At 39.8% G+C, this 22,671-nt stretch overlaps 1 protein-coding gene across 1 annotated transcript in view; it reads left to right on the top strand.

Annotated features, from left to right (window-relative positions):
- LOC113167865 overlaps window positions 1–22,510 on the top strand; it is a 31,203-nt gene extending 8,693 nt beyond the window's left edge. The window contains exons 8-17 of the mRNA XM_026368765.1: window positions 9,145–9,682; window positions 9,859–10,018; window positions 10,130–10,243; window positions 10,364–10,489; window positions 12,015–12,183; window positions 12,301–12,922; window positions 13,056–13,209; window positions 13,303–13,392; window positions 13,488–13,683; window positions 14,851–22,510. Coding sequence (XP_026224550.1) covers window positions 9,145–9,682; window positions 9,859–10,018; window positions 10,130–10,243; window positions 10,364–10,489; window positions 12,015–12,183; window positions 12,301–12,922; window positions 13,056–13,209; window positions 13,303–13,392; window positions 13,488–13,683; window positions 14,851–21,887 — 9,206 coding nt within the window. The 3' untranslated portion in view covers window positions 21,888–22,510. The remainder of the gene's footprint in view (window positions 1–9,144; window positions 9,683–9,858; window positions 10,019–10,129; window positions 10,244–10,363; window positions 10,490–12,014; window positions 12,184–12,300; window positions 12,923–13,055; window positions 13,210–13,302; window positions 13,393–13,487; window positions 13,684–14,850) is intronic.
- The last annotated feature ends 161 nt before the right edge of the window (window positions 22,511–22,671 follow it).

Here is a 22,671-nt window from a genome sequence, read left to right as displayed (position 1 = left end):
CAACGAAAGACTCGTAATCATGGCTGTGAATGTCAAGTTACAAATTTTGGTGCCTCACTGCTGGTCATAGACCTCTAGACATATTTCTGTCAAAAAAAGCTATACTCAATATAAAATGTTTCTTTTCCATCAGTATATATTTTTTAGTATAAAACATTTATGCCACAAAGCTTCATAAAACAAATTGTCTTAATTTTTAAATGTTTAAAGTAAATTCTGCGGGAATTGCAAAACAAAATCTATCAAAAAAGATACTTAAAAAAATGGTAAAGGTTGAATTATCCACTTTGAGCGTGTCCTAACCTACAATACAGCCACTATTGACTTTCAGCCATTTCTTTCTCATTGTTAAATAACATGCCTTATTTGTGCTTTCAATTATTCCTCCATGTAAAATATATCCTCATTTCATATAACTTTTTAAAAACAAAGTATGTAAATGTATGCCCGTCAACCATTTTAACAGTTGAGTCATGGCGAATCTTGTTCTGGATCCCAAAAATACTGAAGTGCTTAAAATCATAAAATGTGTTTAAGACAAACATGGCACTTGTTTGTAAAATATGGAAAAAACTAACAGAACTAATTTAAATGAACCTGAAAAAAGTGCAAACAAGTTTGTTTAGTACAGGGTGGTTTAAAACAAATACTTTCTGCAGAAATTTGTGGAGGGAGCAAGGTCCCCCAAGAGTTCATTTTCACATCACATATACATATATTTAAACATCAAATTTAAATCAAATATTGCCATTAAAATAGAAATTGTAGCTGTAATTGTGATGTAGGAACTGTAAGCACTATTTATCGGCTTGTTGTTGTGAGTGAGTAGAGGCATGTACAGTGAGGTGCCTCACAACACATTCAAATTGTTCACCTGCTTGTTTAGCGTATAGTGAAGCAACACTGTAGTTACAATCAGAAATACTTGTACTATGTAGTTTTATATGTCAAAGCTACAGACAACTGACTTTGACCACATTGACGTTTTTATCACATTAAACTTGGAGCAAACTTAGTGTTACTGGCAGCAGCTTTTGCAGAGAGATGACTATCTGCTTCAGTGCTTTCTTGCTTGGATCACTGTCACAGTTGAGTCATGGCAAATCATGTTCTGTGTCACAAAATGCACAAAGATAATTTGTTTGAAAAAGCCTTGTTAGACTGTGACTGGTTTGAAATTACTAAAAGGGACAGGGTTTAGTGTCTACATCTAAATGTACCTACTGTCAGTTAATTTAAGTTAAATGTCAGGGCTGATTAAGTAAATGTTTGCTTAAGTCCCCATGTAGGTTCTGTGGCCTTTAAAATAATCCAAAAAGTGTAGCTGTGCACAAAGTTGTTATGAGTGTGATGGTTTTGTGAAGGCAATCCACGTCTAGTAGTATCATCCCCTCCATTATCTTCCTCCATTATTAAGCAGTGTGCCTTTTGGTATTATACAACTTGCAAATGACTAATCCATTCAGAGTATGCTTTAACGTGGGTTGTCCATCAGACTTTAGAAAAAACTTTCTTACAAATAACATTTTCAGACACATTAGTTGATAGTTAAAGGAAATATGTGATTGAATTTCTTCTTGATTAAACCATTAATCTCACATTAAACTGAATTTCTCTCAAGACTGTGCAGTGGGACTCTTGAGTGTTGTACTTGAGTCCCTCGTGACCACATGAAGTAGTGTAACTGATGTGGAAAAGGCATGTGATCTCTAGTTTGGTTTTAGTAATTGCAGCAATAACAAGTCAGTCTGGGAAAGCATCATATTTACTTTGGTTCAGTCAAGATATAGCAGTAATTTCTAGCTCTGACAAGTGTGTAAAGTGCAGTAAGAGTCTTATGCCAAAGCAAACTGGAGTCATTTTCTATTCCAGCTGCTGCATTTAATGTTCCAGCTAAAATCTGTTTTTATTAATCTGTGTTACATCTGAAAACTCATTCCTACTCCCTCTTCATCATGTGCGCTCGAAGTTCTTCTTTTTTTCTCAGTATATGTATTTTCTAACACTTCAGTAATGGTAAAACTTTATGTTATCATAGTATTTGATAGCAAAACAAGAGCACCATCTACTGGCCAAATAAAAAATGTGCACACAAAGAGAAAACACTAACATCTCCAGCATTTCACAGATTGTGTGAGACTGTGCTTCTGTATTTTTAATGTTTGTCCCATCTGTAATTTTATAGTAGCAATTAAGTCAATTAAGTAACAAAGAAATTTAGCTTTATGCCCAAGTTCAGTGTTGAATTATATAGAAATTAGCAATTCATAAGGCATCATAATCAAACATCACACCAAATCTTGTGTGCGATTTTGGAATACACAATAACCACCTAATGTATCCCCCACCAGTGATTTATAGTGTAAATACATGTGTAAATACATGTCTCTCGAAACTCTTGAGCACAATGGATAATTATGGAGTCCACTTTCAGTGCAGCTAGTTAACACCCATTCACTCCCCTACTTGAGTGAGGTCCTTATAATCAGATGCCCCTGTAAACCACATGTTTTGTTTGATATGTGACTCATAATGTCACAAAAAGGCCTAACGGCTTCCAGTGCGAGAGTAAATGGGAGTCTAAGCCTATTGTCGTGCCTCAGTGTCTTCACACAGTGAGACCTATTCTCAGAGAGAGAAGAAAGATGCAGAACTGAACACAAGTCTAAACTAAACAATATGTCCTTTATAGAAAAGGATGAATTCCTGCAGTTTTGCTCATTGACATTATTTTTAAGTGAGAGGAAGGAGAAAATACTAAAAAAGGATAAAGTCTGTGGTTTTCTTTATTTTTGTAATTGTCAACAAATCCCATGAAAAGGCTAAAACCAACAATTAATTGTATCTACTCGCTGTAATGTCTGTGTATGAATACAGAACATGATGTAGCTTGTTGTTGGTTCCAAGACTTGGATTGTTCCTGAACTATTGAAAACACATCAGTGAATCTCTCTGCTGCTGTGGGAGAACACACACAAGAAAACTGATCACATTTCACTTGCAGTAATCCATTTCAATCATTGTAAAAACAATGAAAAACTGGTTTTGGATTCACTTGTATTATAGTGGTGGAAATGTTAAATGAAGACAAATCATATGAAAAATGTTCTTTTCAGTGTTAATAATTTTATTCTTTTAAGACGGCACATGATACAGAGTCTCCTACCAAGTACACTGTCCCGCTCTGTGTTCCTCTCTTACACACTTTTTTCTCTTATCTCACACTTTCCCACAATACAGTCCACAGGACAGTGTCTGTCCTTGAATGTCTACGTCTGTGATTCATTCTCAACCAAAGACTAATTATTTACAGAAAAATCTGCACACTTTAATCTCTTTATAATTTCAGTTCCTGCTTCCTTTCCTGCTACTCTGTCAACTGCACCTGTAGCAGATAAACACACAGCTGTCTTATCATCTGGACTCCCTCCCTCCTGTCATTACTCTGTTAGTGCAAACACACACACACACACACACTCAAGTTACACAAGGTAAAGGTTACAAGGTGTCAATGTAGACTGTAAACAATTACAGAAAATACATTTTGAACTCATTTTCTTTCTTACTGTTAGTAAAATGGAATTTCCCCGCTAATCCTTGTCTTTTCAAATCTACACACACTGTAGCCTGGGTTAGCGTGGCACTTCTGGAAGTAAATGGTCTGAGCTAAGTAGTAGTCCAGCTCAATACACCTTTAAAACCAGAACTTCTATTTTTGTTTCAGGATTAAATGTAATTAAATGTGGTATGATTAGTGACAGATATAGTGTGTTAGTGGTCTTTATGTTGATCTATAATATTATTAACCCTGCTAGGACGAGTTCACCGTAGTACAATAGTAGTTTGGATAAACTTGATCCAGTTCTGAGTGATGTGTCAACACATCCTAAATATGTGAGGTGTTTAGTCTTTAAAATCAGCTGGTGGTTCTATGTTTAAAAAGACCAGCATATTACTGGGCCTGTGTAGCACACACGGTGCAGGATTCAGTCTGCGTCTAGGGGCACAAGATAAAGTGTCAGACAGGCATACTGTTATGGTCTCATACCTAGACTTTTTGTCTTTATGGTTGTATTTGCTTGTTTGTATATACCTGCATACTGCAGATTAGTATAAATAGTTGTGTTTTAGATTAGATTAATATAGGATGCATGTATAGATCTATTTTGGTGCAGAAACCCAGATTAATGTAGGTTAACCTTCCGTATCAAATTAACTCAAAGTTCTTGAAATAAAACTACTTCAGTTTGTACTTTTCTCTCTGATAGCATTTGAGATGTCAAACATGGATTTCATAACTTTTAACTCCTATTTGTCAACAGAAAGTAAAGTCTGCTATTTTATTCTCACTTTACCCTTATTTAAACTCATACATAACCTCACAGCCAGCTCCAAACAACAACAACAACAACAACAACAACAATAACAACAACAACACATGGCTACACATTGACAGGTGTACATGCTGATTATAAAAATCTAATAAAATCTATTTCAACAAATCGAGCCTAAAATACAAGCCTAAAGTGAGAGATATGAAAAGTTGTGACCTTTGATACCTCCAGGTCTTCTCTTAACTGAACTAGCAGTGTGGCACAACTGTAATGTATCACATAGGACTTTTTAAATTAAAGAAATACATGGTGAAAAGGGATTTATATAGACGTCTACAGGGCACTTTTTGTTGGTTTTAGTTCAAGTCGGATATTGGGTGGATCTAAAAATGAGACAGCATCTCTGTGTAATGACCTCAAAGCATGGCGACCTGTCAGCAGTCTTTTTCCTGCACATGCACTCGTAAAAAGCTAATTAGAAAGCTGGTTACACATATACATGGCAGAGTAATCGGAGTTCTCTAGGAGAAATCTACCTGAGCGAATCAGATTTCACTAATCCCCTATCCCAATTACAGCAACCATGTTTCCTGTTGATATGACAGTTAAGAAACCACTCTATTTGAGAAAGTTGACTGTAACCTGGTTACTTGAGTGTAAGGAAACCCACTAATTGACACACACACACTGATCCAAAAAATTCTGAAACCAGAGCTGTTGATAAATGACAAGCACGCTGATGTAGTGAAATGTTACAAAGTCTTACAAGCAAGAAAAGTGTAAATGTCTTCTTAAGAAAAGTCAAAAACAGCAACAACAACAAGAAACATTGGATTCTAGATGTGATAAAAGCAGATTTAATTGTACATTTGTTTTAGCATTGGTGAATCCCATTTTCATCATAAATTGAAAGTCCAATATAGTTTTATCCTATTCAGCATATGTAAAGGCCACGAGACAATTGAAAATGACACTTGAAGACAGTGGAGCTTCGGACTCATCGGAGTTCTGACGCCGAGGAACTGCTGCATTAAGTGAACAGCAAACGAACCTCATATTTTGTAGTGCCACTAGTGGATAACAAATAGCACGCACACACAACTTAATAATTATAAAAAAAAAAAAGTCTGAAAGAAAAAAAAAGACTCTTCTGACGCACACGCTGGCCCAGAATAACCTGAGCTAAGCTAAGTCTGCTGTCCAGTGGCAGGAGTTGGTTCATTTTATGGTGGTTTACTATGATGTGTAGTTTTTATTAATGTAAAAAAACACATGATGTTTTGTAGAATATAGATAATAATATAGAGAGATGTTGAATCAAACTAGTCAACACTGAAATGTGCATAAGAGTGGTGTTTAGTGTGCACAGATTTTGTTCTATTAAGCAAATCCCAAATAAGAACAAGATTGGTAAATTGTCAGAATCTTTAAGTGTGTAAGTAGAGAAGTTTAGAAACTTCTTCTAAAGAATGCCTTGTGAATGAGGCCCACTGTTCACTTTCAAGATGGCTTCTTGTGTGAACAGTTGTTCGCAGTGGGAATGAGAACAGTTAAGGAGCCTAGGAGTTTATTTGACTATATTACTATATATGACTCTTATTTGAATAAAGAAAGATCAGTTGGAAGTGTTTGTTGAGGTTAGCAACAGAGAATGGCTTTGTCAGTGAGACTTCACTGATTGGGCTTCTTCATAAAGATTAAGCCCATAAGAAATATGTAGAACAGGAGACCTGGTGTCCAGACGCTAGTGCTGCCGCTAGTAAAGCCACCAGATGTTGGAAACTTTCACTTAAATCTTCTGAAATTTCCTGAGGAAAATGGTGGTGGGCTGTACAATTGTCATGAAAGAAGCTTGAAGATGCACTGCAATCATATTTAGAGATAATCATATTAGGAGCTGAATGGCTCCAAGAATGATGCTATGGTGGTACTGCAATTGTGACAGCGTGAGAACACAGGAGAGAGTCAAGAGTGGCAAGACACTGCAGAAATTCATGAAAAGAGCAATAAAGGGTAGTGAGGATGAACTTTGACCTTCTCCAAAGCTTCATCACAAAATAAAGAAATTGCATGACAGTCTGTAATATTAAATTAACTTGTTGGGTTGCTCTAAATATTACAAGTAGGGGCTTTTTTTAAATAATTATATTCAGTAGTTTTGTAGGTAAATCTTTTCTGAACCAAGAAAAAAATGTTTTTCTTGAGATAGAGATTATTCTCGAGTCACAGGATATTCTATGTAAAGATCTTGGTGTTCATAGTGCTGACTGGATTCAGTGTTCTCAACCCCCTTATAGACCCTCATTTACATGTCTAGAAAATGGTATCTTACCTCAAAACCATGCCTACTCATCAGAAATGGTGTGGTTTCTTCCTCACTTCCACCGGTGCACAAGCACACAAACACACACAAGAATAAAGATGCATAAATAAAGATTCTTAAACTCATACCTTAAAGATGCAAAAAATTACCTACTTACATTGACACTGTATCAGTCACTGGTAGACAAGAGAAGCAGAGAATCAAGAATCCTGTAAATATTGCCTTAGTGACTACTCTAAGAATTTAAACTGGTTTTGGTGGGGACCTTAAATCACAAATTCATATTGAATTTTGCCTGCTACTTTTCCAGATTTTCCATTCTGACATTTTACTAGTTCACACATCTGTGCAAACATGCCACAAATGTGGCTCAACATGGACTTAAGTGCATGTTCTTCTCATATTTGCGTGGGTTTCTATGCATGCTCTTATTGCCTCCCAGACACACGTTAGTTATTGGTAACATTGCTACACTTTACACTTAGTCTTGGCCAAGGATCTGACCTTAGAATTGGAGTTGCTGTTCAGATGCTATAATGTGGCTGTACACTGCTCAAATGCAGAGAAGGAACTTCCTTACAGGAATGACTAATATATAAAGTGTCACAATACAGTGTAAGCAGAAATGTAGCCCACAATAACTCAAGATGTTTATCTTCACAATGGTGTTTTTTTTCCACAGTGATTTTTTCTGCTTGTCATAATCTGATGATGAATTCTCTCCACTTGACATATAACAAATGTCTACCAATCCATACCACACAACTTCTACAGGGGCTACTCTTCTCTTCTTTCATCTGCTCCTGACAGTGATGCATGTTATGCATTAATGAGACAACTGCAATATGAATTATGCATATGTTCAACTTTATATACTGATCAGCCTCAACATTGAAGCCATTGATTAGATGAAGTAAATCAGATTGATCATGTTGTTACAATGGCATCTGTCAGAGGGTGGAATATATTGGGTGGCAAGTCAGTTCTTAAAGTTGATGTATTCAAAGCAGGAAAGCAGGAAAGCAGGAAAAATGGACAAGTGAAAGGATCTGAGCGACTTTGACAAGGGCCGAAGTGTGACAGCGAGATGATTGGGTCAGTGTGTCTCCAAAATGACAGGTGCTGTGGTGTGTTCTTAGTATGAGGTTGTTGGTACTTACCAAAAATAGTCCAAGGAAGGACAACTGGTGAGCAGGCAGCAGGATCAAGGTGTTTCATATTAAGACGGACATGACACTAGAAATAACATCTGTGTTATTTATACATCAGCTTTTATAGAAATTAGCAAGAGACTTTATTTTTCACAAGCCGATAGATTTTTAAAATATTGTTATCTGTTGATTGAACATTGTAAAGCTTCTTTGATTTTAAAGTAAGTACATCTTCTTGACTTTGATTAGGCTCCTTACACCAGTGCACATCTTCAATGAAAAAGACAGTAGATCACATATACTGTATTTATTCTGTTTATATAATCTGCCAAATGATCATATTTATTGTGAATTTTGCTATTGCAAAGAAACACCTGCCTGTGTAGAAATCACTGAATGATAAATGGGAAGTGAACTCATAGGACTTTCATTATCAAAACCAAACATAATGGTACTGCCTCAGTATTCGAATAGAAACACCTACACTCATAATGTCCTAAATAACAATGAAGGAAAAAATTATACAAAGTGCAAAAACAGAATAGAAATATCTTTCAGAAAAGCCGAATGTTGTTACATTCTCCTGGAGAACTGTAAGAGAGGATAAGTGAAAGTGCTGTTGTAAAATCTGAATGTTAAAGGAGGAAACTATGAACAACCAGTGTATGCTATATAAAAGAGATTCTGCAAAGGTTTTGTCAGTGACGTATTGTTAGAAATAGGAATCCCAGAATTTAACCACAACCTAAGTGTAATCACATGCTTGAAATGTTCCCGTATATTTCAGATGTAGTAGTGTAGTACAAGTTAATGTCACAAAACCTGTGTAAGAAAATCTGAATCTAGGTGTACAGTAAATGTTCCAGGAAAAAACACAACAGCTTGTTAGTTCGCATTTCATCAAATAGTACAATCAATTTATTAATTTTTCAAGTAGTAAACATGGAACAGAGGAAATTAAATCTATGCTTAACTGTATATTATGTTGGACTCAGTTGTTCATTCAATTATATACATAACAGCATAAAACTAACTTATACATTAATACAAACCAAACTCCATAAGCTAAAACATGTGTCCTCAAAGTACAACACAGTGCATCCACTAAATATTACCAGGGTACATTATTATTATTATTATTATTAGGTAAATGTTATGTTTATTATCCCATCCAATAATAACTCTTTGTTTCAGTTTGTGTGTCTTCAACACAACTTCAAATACAGGATTTATGAAAACAACAGCAGCAATGAACACCAGAAACCTAAAATTAGTTATCATCCTAGTGATATTTCTTCATATTCTAAAAATGCACTGCTGTTCTTTTTCTTAACAGCTAAAAAAGACATTAAAGAGGTAGAAGCTGACAGTGAGGTTGGGACTCCTTCAACACAGTCTTCAGAGGACACTGCTACAGATACTGCGCCCTCTTCCCAGCTTGTCGCTGAGCCTGCCCCACCACAAAGAGACTCTCATGAAAAAGCAAAGGAGTCGGTAAACAATCTCATGTCTAAGCAACAATCTGCTGAATTGAATCCATCAGTGCTGCAGATTCCAGCAAAATGTACTCCATCTCCAGCTGAACAGTCCCCTTCCAACTCTGCCCCCCGACATCATGAAACTGGGGCCCTTATGGTCACAAAGACCACATATGTCATACCAAAGAAACAGGCAGGACCTCAGACCCAATCAAGCAGCCACATATCAGCATCAGCATCTTGCCAGAAGCCTTCATCAGCCTCGACACTGCTGAACGAAACACGAAATTTGCCTGTACCTCCTGCGCCCAGCGCTCCATCCTCCAGACCCTCTCAGCCTAATAACCAGGTCAGACAGAGCATCCAGCGCTCTCTTACGAGCATCCTGTTGAAAAGGTGAGAACAGTTTTGCAGGCCTGAATGAAAACCCTTTGAAAAGCAATGGTAATGGTGGTCAAAGTCAAATCGTAATTTCCAGTACTTTAAAACCTGTATACCACCATTTTTATAGGTAGTATAAGGTGGTACTTTTCAAACTTATTGAATAACCTCTTTTCTTTGTTTTTGTAAAGGGTGTGCGATTGTGAGGATTTGGACATGTCTGAGAGTGAAGTTGCAAAGCTTGTTGCAAACATTGAAACGGAGATGTTTGACATATTTCGCAATACAGACAGCAAATACATGAACAAGTACAGAACTATAATGTTCAACCTGAAAGACCCAAAAAACAAGGTTTGTTCAAAGCTGGTAAAATCTATTTCTGTTTTGTGGTGTGTTAGGTTTCTTAACTATCGACTCTAACTTATGTTGCAAAATGACAGTGAAGTTATGGATTCTCTCTAGGGCTTACTGTATCGGGTTGTACGTGGAGAGATCAGTCCCTTCAGACTGGTCAGGATGAGCCAGAAGGATATGCAGGCGACCAAGGCACCAGAGCCAAGTGCGAAAGAAACTGAGGTAAAACCAAGTCTGAATAAGATATGCTTGTATTTGTCCCAAACTTGCTAGAAAGAAGAAACAAACTGTGTGTGTATGCGTGTCACAGTTTATATTCTTCCTTTGCTTGTGTGTATTTAGGTTAAAGATGCACCTGCTAAAGCAACAGGTTTGCTGGAGAAGCCAGAAGCAGTGAAGGTTGATTTGCCCAGTTTGCCTAGTCCTGCTATCCCTGACAGAAGACCAGACAGAAAACCCAATAGCACAGTGTGTACACTACACCAAACTGTTGAAATTGCAATTTTTTTTATAGCCACTATATTGTTCCTCCTGCTCAATATAAACATTTCTCATGAAAGACCAGTGACTTTGAGACCAGACGAGAAAGTATTCATGTTTAACATTTTATATTCCAGCCTTATTTTCCTCATAATTATACAAACAGTACCTCATGATAACATGAAAGAAGTTAGTTTGAGATCTTATAAAAAGTATAAAAGTATAAAAATAAAAGACAAAAGAATCACATGTACATTCACAGTAAGCAACTAGTATTCACAGCCTTTGACACTCAAAATTGAGCTCTGGTGAATCCCGTTTCCATCCTTGAGATGTGTCTACACTTGATTGGAGTCCACCTGTGGGAAATTCAGTTGATTGGACATGATTTGTAAAGACACATACCTGTATATAAGGTCCCACAGTTAACAGCGCATGTCTTAGAGCACAAACCATGCCATGAAGTTCAGGGATTTGTCTGTAGCCATATGACACAGGATTGTATTGAGGCACAGATATGAAGAGGGGTACAGAATAATTTCTGCAGCATTGAAGGTCCCATTGGGCACAGTGGCCTCCATTATTCATAAATGGAAGAAGTTTGGAACCACCAGGACTCTTTCTAGTAGGGGCCACCTGGCCAAACAATCAAGAGAGAAGGGCCTTATTCAGGGAGGTGACAGAGAACCAAATGTTTACTCTGAAAGAGCTCCACTGTTTCTCTTTGGGGAGCAGAGAACCTTCCAGAAGAACAACCATGTCTGCAGGCCCGTATGGTGAAGAGGCCAGAGGGAAACCACTCCTCAGTAAAAGTTTGCCAAAAGGCACCTGACAGGCTATCGGACCATGAGAAACAAGATTCTCTGGTCTGATGAAACAAACATTGAACTCTAACTTTTGGCCTGAATGCCAAGTGTTGCAGGAAACTAGGCACCGCTCAGCACCATCCCTACAGTGAACCATGGTGGTGGCAGCATTATGCTGTGGGGATGTTATTCATCAGCAGGAACTATGAGACAAGTCAGGATTGAAGACACCTTTAGAGTGCTCTGGACCTCAGACTGGGGCGACGGTTCATCTTTTAAATGGACAACGAACCTAAGCACACAGACAAGATAACAAAGGAGTGGCTACAGGACAACTCCGTGGAGAGATCTGAAAATGGCTCTGCACCGACGCTCCCCATCCAATGATGGAGCTTGAGAGATACTGCAAAGAAGAATAGGAGAAACTGCCCAAAAACAGGTGTGCCAAGCTTGTACCGTCATACTCAACAAGATTTGAGGCTGTAAGTGGTAAAACAGGTGCTTCAACAAAGTATTGAGCAAAGACTGCAGTTTTTTCATCTTTATTTTTAATACATTTGCAAAGGGTTCCAACTAACTTCTTCTATGTTGTCATTATAGTGTATTGTTTATTGAATTTGGAGGAAAATAATGAATTTATTCCATTGTGAATGCCTTTTGCATGCACTGTATAAATAGTAAAGTCTTGTGTCTTTGTGTTGGTGTAGGTTGCATCCCAGGAACAGAAAAAAAGTCTTCCTGCTCCTGCTCTCAAGACCAGAACAAGCCAGTTAAACCAGGGAAGAGCTGCACCAGATATTCTGACCTGTATGCTAAAGGACACAACATCAGAACATAAAGCTCACCTTTTTGACCTGAAATGCAAGATATGCACAGGTGAATTAAAAATGTGTTTTAAAAATACAGTAGTTGTATCATACCTGGTAGAGATTAATATTTAACAACTATCTAGTGTTTTAATTGTTAAAAGAAGATTGTTATTCCTTCCCAAAGGCCAGATACTAGCTGGCCATGATGATGAACCAGCAAGGAAAAAACCCAGGGTTTCTGAAACAAGAGATAAGCATGAAACCTCTTGGAGACAATCAGCAGGAGGCGATTCCCCTCTGCGAGCACCACCTGACTCACCTGACATGGATTCTCCGACATTTTCTCTGATGGATCCAACATCCCGCCTTGTCATTGACTCTCCAGCTCTGACTATTGTAGAATCCCCTGCTTCTCCTACAATGGATTCCCCAGCTTCTCCTATTTTGGACTCCCCTGCTTCTCCTGTGATGGAGTACCCTGCATCCCCATCTCAAGACACTACCACTGCTACTAAACCAAAGAAAGCATATGCACCCGTTGTGATTCCAGCTGTCTCCACTGTAACCTTCACCAGACGTGACCCTCGTACTGCGGCAAGCAGGTTCTCTGCTTTGTCTGGAAGTACCTCCATTCCCAGTAGCACAATCCATAACCAGTCAACTCCTTATGCCCCAGTTAAAGAGACTAGTTCCGACTCATGCACTGCATTGGCATCCTCCCTACCATCCATGAAAACTTTACCTAAATCTATCTTAATGAAGCCATCTTCATCAGCAGATCCCAGACTCTATGATTCATCGTCAAGGTATTTTAAGAACTGTAGTACAATGACTTTAAAGGACTTCTGTTCTATTCTGTTTCAGCAAATAAATATTTAGCCAAACTCAAAATAATATGTGGATGTGACTGTTCTTGTGCTGTTGTTGTTTGTGTTTCAGGACTATGATCTCTGAATCCACAGCTGATGGTGAGACGGCTCAGTTCTTGGCTAAGCAAGAAATATTGTGGAAAGGCTTCCTAAACATGCTCACTGTAGCCAAGTTTGTCACCAAAGGATATCTGGTCTCAGGATCTGCTGAAAATCTTAAAGCGGTATAGTCATGTACAAAAATAACTTTTATTCACAGGGCTATATTAAACAGGTATGTCATTGTCACTAAATTGTCTTTATTTACTTGTGTGTAGGATCTACCCGATACAATACAAATTGGAGGGCGGATCATGCCTCAAACAGTGTGGGACTATGTTGCAAAATTAAAGACTTCACTAACAAAGGCAAGCAGTCTATATACAGTTCATATATCTGCATTGTAAAATAATATTGATAATATATTAATATTTTACACTGCTTCTTGTTTTTCGCTTATTAGGAGTTATGTGTAATCCGGTTTCATCCTGCAACAGAGGAAGAAGAGGTGGCCTATGTCTCCCTGTTTTCCTATTTTAGCAGTAGAGGTCGTTTTGGTGTGGTTGCCAATAACAGCCGTTCCATCAAGGATGTATACCTTGTCCCACTCAGTGCAAAGGAATCAATCCCATCCATAATACAGCCCCTTGAAGGACCAGGTGCGAACTACTGCTTATATTCACCTTGTGTTACTGCCTGGTCTTTTTATATGTTAATACCTTTTAGTTGGTCAGACTGAGAGAGGAAGAGAGATACTGCTGTTCTATCTACTTAAAAGTCTTACTTAATCTGTTATGATTAAATAATTTCCTATAAAATGCCAAAACTGTATAAACATGCTTATATGTTACCAGCATATTTTGTTATATAGGCTTATTGTGAATGATTGTAAAAAATAGACATCATCATGAGGTGTGAGAGTGCAGGATTCTTAACCACTAGACAGAGCCACCTTAAAATCTGTACTGCAATGATTTTGACTGATACATCTTTCTTTGTTAATTATAATACAATCATAACTACTGTCTGTTGGCACTTTATTAGGTACTTCTAGCTTTATAAAACTGATACAACACTGAATCCTTTAATTAAGGCAATAAATTAAAATTTTAATTCAAATAGTTTTAGAAATGTGTTGATTCAACTGTCTGGTCATTTTGATGTTGTAATTTGTCCTGTGGTTTAACTTTATTATATTATGCAGTGGTGTGCTACTTAGCCTAACCTCATTGATAAATAGGATGGACAGTGACAGTTCGACACTGTATGGTGGTTCTCTAAAACTGTTAAAAAAACAACTGAGCATTATCATCTTGATGAAGAAGGGTTTGTTGCAGGACTGTTGTATTAGACTGTGCCAGTTTTAGCCTGGTCTTCTTACAGTAATAAACTACCATCTAAGTGTAGGTTAGCTGCTGTGGGCTTTAGTAACAATACTTGCACAGTCTATTTGTTAAAATAAGGGACTGTCCTTTAGGATGGACACAGGTGGATCATAGAAATCATAAAGCTGAAGATTATGAAAAACATTTAAGCTATAAGCTATATGTATTTTTTTTTTAATCAAATATTAGATTTTTCTTTCAGAAAAGACAACAAAAATATGAAGGAAACCTTTGTATATTTGAATTAAATCTAATTATTCAATGTGCATGCAATACTTGAAATCATGTTTTGCTATTAAAATGAGTATTAGGTCATACTGTTTACAAACAGATCAGCAAATTTATCAGATCTATCCAAGTTTTACTCTTTCTGCTAAAGATGTTGCTGAATTATCCATCTCTTCAAATTATTTATTTAACCTGCTTTTGTGTATTTCACAGGACTTGAAAAAAATCGGCCCAATCTTCTCTTGGGCCTTGCCATCATCCAGAAAGCAAAACGTCCAGGAAGCTTAACTCAAGAAATTGAAGAGAAAAGACCTAGTGTTCACATGTCCAAAGACCCCATGTGGATCCCAAAACCTCCAGTTCTCTATGGTTCTGATAAATTGGAAATATTCCAACCGTATGATCCAGAGACTCCCGCTAGCACCTCCCCTCCTGGTTCACCATCTTGCCCTGGATCCCCATCAGACTCTTCCTTCTCTGGCTCAGTTACCATACCATCTCGTTTGACTTCCATTGAAGTGCCCCCTCCTGTTTCTACATCAGCTGATGTTGTTGCCAATCAGTCCATCTCTAACAGCATTTCTGACAAGAGTCCCTCAACTGCACACAGTGATAAGACTCCTCTGCAGGCTATCTTAAAGACTTTGTTTGGCACTAAGCAAGCTGACTGCACTGTCTCTTGTGATGGAAGTTCTACAACAACAACAGTAAGTGACAAGAAGACCCCAGTGTTTTCTCAGGTTTCTCAATCATTGGTGGATCCGATTGTCCAACAATATGGACAGAAATCCAAAGTCAAAGAGATAGAACAAGAGGAAAATGACTTTGACAGACCATATGACCCAGAGGAGGAGTATGATCCAGCAACTGGATATGGAATGGTTGCTTCACAGAATCTAGAAAAGAATAAAGTAGATGACCCTGCATTACCAGGCTCTGTGGATGATGATGTGGCATACGATCCAGAGGATGAATCTATCTTTGAAGATATTCAAAGTAATACTGTTGTAACCAAGACCCATGTTCAAACATCAGATTCTTTGTCTTGTTTAACATCACTTTCCACCCATGTTGTTCCACCGGGTACTACTTCCATTCCAGCACAATCCTCTGCCCCTGCCACAGCAATGCCAAATCTCCCCACAGGCACTGTAGTTGTCTCAGCTGCAACACTGACAGAACAACAGCGCATGCTGGAGGAGCTCAACAAACAGATTGAAGAGCAAAAGCGGCAGCTGAAAGAGCAAGAAGAGGCACTACGTCAACAGAGAGAGGCTGTAGGTATGTTCATGGCTCACTTTTCTGTTTCTGATTCCCTGATGTCTCCTACATCAAAATCTCTGTCCCTCAGTCAGCTGTCATCTCAGACAAAGACCAGCAATCCTACAGAGACTGTTGACAAATCAGATGATAATTCACAAATTGTTAAGCAAGAAGACACAACTATAATCGCTGATTTTAAAAATGACACAGATACAGTTACAGAACAAGATGAAACACAGGAAAATGCTTTGGAAAGTGACAAGTATTCCTCTGCTGGAGAGATTGAGGATTCTGATGTAGCTTATGATCCTGAGGATGAATCACTTTTCAATGAAATTCAAGAGGATGTATTTCAAGGAAGCAGTACAAAGACTCATGATTCATCTTTGTCTAGACTAGGGCATAGTGTCAGTCATAAGGGTACATCTCCAAATTCACGCCACAGTCGAAAGCGTAGGCTATCACCAAAAAGACGGAGTCATCGTGAAAGGGACCGCCATAGAAGTCCTTCAAGAAGGTCACAGCTTCGCTCTCCTTCACATTACCGGAGACATAGAGAACGGGATAGACACAAGAGAAGTGAAAGGGACAGGTCGAGGCATAGAACTAAAGAGCAGTCTGAAAACCAGACTCGCCATCGAAAAGATCATACATCACGCCGTCGTTCTCGAGGGCATAGAAGATCTCCTTCAACTCCTAAGAAAAAACATTCTGTGTCCCTTTCACCAAAACAGCACACAGTACCCTCACCACAGGTCCTTGATAAATCAAAACATGAGACAAGTATTTTATGTCCAGTCCCTGCTGGGCAATTTTTAGAGAGTAACGCATCATTGTCTACCTCAGTTACTATTAAAAATGACCCTGTTGAGAGCCCTAATAAAGACTCCACTTCCTGTTCACATGAACCTCTTCACAATGTGAAGCTTGAGACTTTAGAATCACCACAACCCCATAAAGTTCAAAAGGATTCAGTCAGTGACCATGATGACAAAGGTAGTGGATCTTTTACACAGGGAAATAAACTCTCTGAACAGGAAACCCTACTTAAAGACAAAATTGAAACAACAGTTCCTCTAAGAGTAATTGATCCACCCATTCGAGATTCTCCTGAGAGTCCTGATCCAGAACCACAGTTTGCGAAACCTAGCAGTATAGAAATGAGTGAATCTATTATGACTGAAGAAAGCAGAAACCCTGAGACAGATACCAGTGCCTCAGTGCCATTTGTTAAAGTTGAAAATAATTGTTTACCTATTGGTGGTCAAGCAACTGCATCCAATTTACTGTGGTCAACCGTTGGAAGTTCAATATCAGATGTTAAAAACTTGCATTTTAGAGCCCTAGAGCTTCCAGGCTTAGGTGTCAGAAATCAAGGTAGGATAGAAGCAGATAAACAGATGGAATTGGGAAAATCAGGTTTAAAACATTCCCAAATGTTGGGTCATTCACAATCAGATACAGGCTCAGATATTCAGGGCTCACGACCTGAAATAGACCCTCTAACAAAGTGTCCAGGACCTGTAATGAGTGGTACAAGTATTATGGATCAAGGACCGGAATTGAAAGAACCTGGACTTAGGGGATCAATGACAGGACTTAGATTCCCAGAACCTGATAAGAGAGGTGCAGGCATGCAAGACATAAGCCCCAACATTTGGGGTCTTGGAACACACATACAAAACCCAGCAACAGTGATGCAGAGTTCAGAGGCAAATATTAGAGAACCAGGTATTCAGTATGTTAACACTGATGGAAGTGGTTCAGGGCCAGCCACAAGAGGTTCAGGAAAGTGGAGTTTAGTACAAAATATGGTAAGAGGTGGTATGCAAGACAAAACCCCTGAAATATATGGTCCAGAAATGAGCCCACAGATGGAAGATAGGGCTCAGGATGTTATAGGAAGAGACAGAGATGGGAGTCCACATACGGGGGGCATGAGATGCTTTATGAGGGGTGAAGGTGTAAGAGGTCCATCTTTTAGGGGCTCAGGAAGAGCTTTGGAAGGACGTGGTTCTCACAAAAGGGGTTTTCAGCCACAAGGAAGAAATGCAGACTTTAACAGAGTGGTTGGTGGTCCACAAAGAGGGCGTGGTGTACCCATAAGAGAAGCCAGGCCAAGCATAAGTTATGGAAGTGCTGAGCCCAACATGTCCTGCATTGAACAAGACAGTACTGTGCCTAGAGCTCATGTCAGGGAGCCACAGACAAATACTAGGGCAGAGGGTGACAGAGATGTTGGGGCAACAGGTTCAGATAGAGATAAAGGCATCGCAGTGAGAAATATGCAAGGTCCAGGGCAACAGTGGAGAAATGAGCAAATGGGAGAAGAATACAGAGGGCCCATGCCAAGCATTAAAAATCTGGAATGGAGAGGTCCAGAACATGGCAGTGTTGGTCCTAATATTGGGCCTCAGATGAGTCATAATAAAGGTCTGGACCCACATATGAGGGATCTAGATTGGAGTGGCCCAGGTTCAGATAGAAGAGATGACCAGAGAGGAATTGATAGGAGAGTATCAGGTCCAGTCAGAGGAAGGCCATTTATGCAGAATGAATGGGGACCAGAACTTGAAAATAGAAGAACTGACATGGATGTCTTAGTGCATGATGGAAGAGGACCAGGAGATCCAGATTTCAGTATGAACAATCTAGGGACTGGGATTGAACACACAGGTCTAGCTATGGAGTGTCTTGGCACTGACACGCAAGGACCTGGAGGTTCATATTTCAAAGGGCCTGGACCTGAGCGGAAATGTCCAAGTATGGAAGGTCAAGAACATGACATAATGGGGCCACCAGGTCCAGATTTCAGGGGGCCTTGGCCTGAAAGGAGAGCTCCTGAAATTGTTAGTCTAGGGCCTGACAGAAGAGGACCAGGAGGTCAAGATCTCTGGGGACCAGGACCTGAAAGGAGAGGTCCAGCTGTGGAGGGTCCTGGGAGTGAGATGCGAGGACCTGGAGGTTTTGAGTTCAGAGGACTAGGATCTGTAGGGAGAGGTCCCACTATGGAAGGTCCTGGAATTGACAGAGGAGGACCTGGAGGTCCAGATTTTAGGGGACCAGGGCCTGATACAAAAGGCTTATCTATGGATTGCTCTGGGCCTGACAGGGGAGGCCCTGGAGATCCAGATTGTACAGGGCCAAGGCCAGAGAGAAGTTTTTCTATGGAGAGTCCTGGGACTGAGAGGAGGGCACTTGCAGGCCCACATTTCTGGGGACAGGGACAGGAAAACAGAGGCCTTTTTATAGAGGGCCCTGGACCTGAAAGTAGAGGACTTAGAGGTCCAGTAAAAGCTGGACTTCCAAGAACTGGACCAGGACCTGACAGGAGTGGTCCAGCTATAGGGCCTGGAGGACCTGACAGGAGAGAACCAGAAGGTCCAGATTTTACTGGACAAGGGCCTGATAAGATAGGTCCAATTATGGGTAGTGTTGGGCATGACTGGAGAGAAGGACAAGGACATAAAAGGAGAGCTCTGTCTATGGGCAATCAAGAGCCTGACAGGGGAGGACCAGGAGGTCCAGAATTCTGGGGACCAGAGCATAAAAACAGAGGTCTGGCCTTAAAAAGATCAGGGCCTGACAGGAGAGGACCAGGGGGTTCAGACCTACTAGGACCCGGTTGTGAAAGGAGAAGTCCCTCCATTGAAGGCCGAGGACCTAACAGGATAGGACCTGGTGATCAAAATGCTGGCGTACTGGGTCCTCAGAGGAGAGAGCCATTAATGGGGGATTCTGGGCCTGACTGTATAGGTTTAGGGCCTGAAAGAACTGGTTCACATCTAGAACGCCCAGGACGTCACAGACGGGGAGGACTACATTTTAGAGGTACTGGGCCAGAAAGTAGACATCCAAATATGGAAGGCCCATACCCTGGTGGTAGAGGCTCAGACATCAGGGGACCATGGCGGGAAGGGTCCGAAATGGAGGGTCCAGGGCCCAACAGGAGAGGTCGAGGAGGTCCAAATTTCAGAGGACATGGGGCAGAAAGAAAACCTCCAGATTTGGAGGAAGCAGAAAATAACTGTAGCTTTCTCGGAGGCCCACAGTTTCAGTGCCCTGAACAAGAAAGAAGACCTTCTGATATGATGGACTCAGAACCTAATATGAGAATTCCACACTTAGGACAAGTGGAGTCTGTACGAACTAATATGGAAGGTAAAGGGAAAGGTTCAAGAGGTCCACATTTTAGAGGTCCAGGCACTTTGGGCTCTGGTCCTGTTAGACAAGAACCAGAAGGCCCAGGCTTCAGGAAACGTGAGTCGTCTGAAAGGAGAGGTTCGCATATAGAGGGCTCAGGACCTGATTGGAGAATATCAGGTTGTTCAGACTTTAGAGACCCAAGCATCAGACAGAGGGGTGAAAATATTAAAGATCCAAGACATGATAGCATTTTTATGGGGTCAGAACCTGTGCAAGGAACACCAAATATAGAAGGCCCAGGACCAGAAAGAGCAGGCCAAATAATGAGGGGTCGAAGGTCTATGATGAGAAACATTAGAGGACGAGGGATAGATAAGAGGAGTCTAAATCAGGGAGACAGATGGAAAGGCACAGACACAGAAGACCAATGGTCGGGTAGAATAGGACCTAATATGGAGGCTGTAGCAAATGAAACAGAAAGGGCAGGAGACAACTGGAAAAGACATATCAACAGGGATCCATGTGAGCAGGGCTCAAATCAAAGCGGACAAGGTTCTCATGGTGAATGGAGAGACCAAGAAAGTAGGGGGGGAGGGCCTATACAGGAAAGGTCAAATATGCAATTTCCAGGGCCTATGAGAGGTCCGCAAGATGACTGGGGTGGTCCAGGTTTCAGGAATCCAGGGCCTGGTTATGATAATCCAGATATGGTATCCCAAGGACCGAGCAAAGGGTTTGCTGGAAATGAATGGAAAGACCCCCATAGAGGGGGGACTGGGCCAAACAGAAGGAGACCTGGGCAATTCTTTAGAGGGGGAAGAGATCCAGATAATGGAGGACGAGATCATGATAGTAAAGGTAGTACAGGATCAGACATGGGAAAAGACTTCAGGGGGAACTTGAGAGGGCCAAATATGAAAGGACCTGGAGCTCATAGGGTAGGTCCAGACCTGATCAGTTCATACTCAAATGAAGGAGAATTTGAGATGGAAGGTGTTAATAAAATATATCCACAAGGTCCAGATTTAAGATTTCCGGGACCTGGGAACAGAAATTCAAACACTGAAAGACCAGAGACTGATGGGAGGTTTTCAGATTGGGGGGGGCTAAGGCCAGATGTTGACATGGAAAGCCATGGACCATGTAGGCAAGGATTTGAACATAACTTTAGAATGGAAAGAAGAGGTCCAGGTTTGAGAAGGCCTGGACCTGAACCTGGTATAAGTTCAGATATAAGACATGGCTCTGATAGGTGGGACACAAACACTGAAGTCTCTCAATGTGAAACAAGAGGTCCAGCCATGATTGACCCAGGTTTAGACTCAAGAGGATCTGAGCCACCCATGAAGAGTGGCATGAGGCATAGAGAACCAGGGCCGAGAGGTCAAACAATGACACATTTTGATAAATTGGAAACCCACCATTTAAATAATCCTCATCAGGTTACCAGATTCAAAGGTCCTAGTCATCCACATTCTGAACCATTCAGTAGACCCCCAGCTCCAAATAGTGGCAAAAAATCATTCCCTGGTTTCGACAACCAACAAAATCAGCAAGCAGTAAAACCTCAAAGACATAGAGTTGCTTTACTTCCCACTCCAACAGAAGGTCTCCTACGCTTCCCAAATCACATGACAAACAATCCTGATGTCTTTAGTCTGAAACAAACACAAATGGCTCACGCTACAGACAGGAACTGGAGTAGAAGTAGACCAGTCAATCGTGAAAGAGACTCAGTCAAAGGGCAGCCACAGGAGCAGGAGAAAAGTCCTTTTGGTAAATTAAACACATCTTTAGGTGCAAGCACAGTGGGAAGGGAAGAAAAAAATAAGGACAAATAATGAGGGGATTTATTGTGCACCTGTAGAAAAGAAATCCACTTAAGGTATGAACAGTGATGGAAATAAAAGTAATGTCGAGCCAAGTTAGACACATGCAAAAAAATCATAACAGACAGGCTCCTCAGGACACTAAGGCCATTAAAGTAGACTTGCAAAAGTACTTTGTATCATCTTACTTGGATATGGATATTACAGCATAATGCACACTGAATGTATTTTTTTCCTTAAGTAAAGTAGCTGTCCATGTTTTTTGAAGATTTAACATGAAATACAGTCAAAGCAATGAAGGTGATTGATTATAGATTGAAATGGAAATGGTCAGAGGCTTTCAACTTTATTATGTCCTAGTATGTCTTGCATTCAGAGTACATTTATTGTTATTTCATTAGGACTAAATGCCTCTTAGCCTTATTTGAAATGTACATCACATTGTACGTTTACCTTATTAGAAATAATGAGTGACTGCTTTTTGTACAGAAACTGTACATATTGTCTTGTTTTTTTTTTATAGCCATAGTGTCAGTACAGTAGCCTTGATGTGGTTATGATGTGCTGCTGATAAAGATGGCTTGTTTCATTGTTCTTATAGAATGCAAGAAGTCAATAAAATAACATACCTTTTTAAAATCTGTGGTATTTTTGATTTTGTTAAATTATTTGTTGCTACATGAGTATTTCCCAAACCTGTTACTTAAAAATAACAGTCCCATATTATTTATATAATTCTTTTTCTATTCTGTCAGGTATAAATCAAACTGTGGTTTATAGTTTTCTAGATTTTCAA

Source organism: Anabas testudineus, chromosome 7 (assembly GCF_900324465.2).
Source record: "Anabas testudineus chromosome 7, fAnaTes1.2, whole genome shotgun sequence".
Taxonomy (NCBI): Eukaryota; Metazoa; Chordata; class Actinopteri; order Anabantiformes; family Anabantidae; genus Anabas; species Anabas testudineus.
Note: the sequence above shows the minus strand (reverse complement) of the source record. Positions and strands in the feature narration are given on the sequence as shown.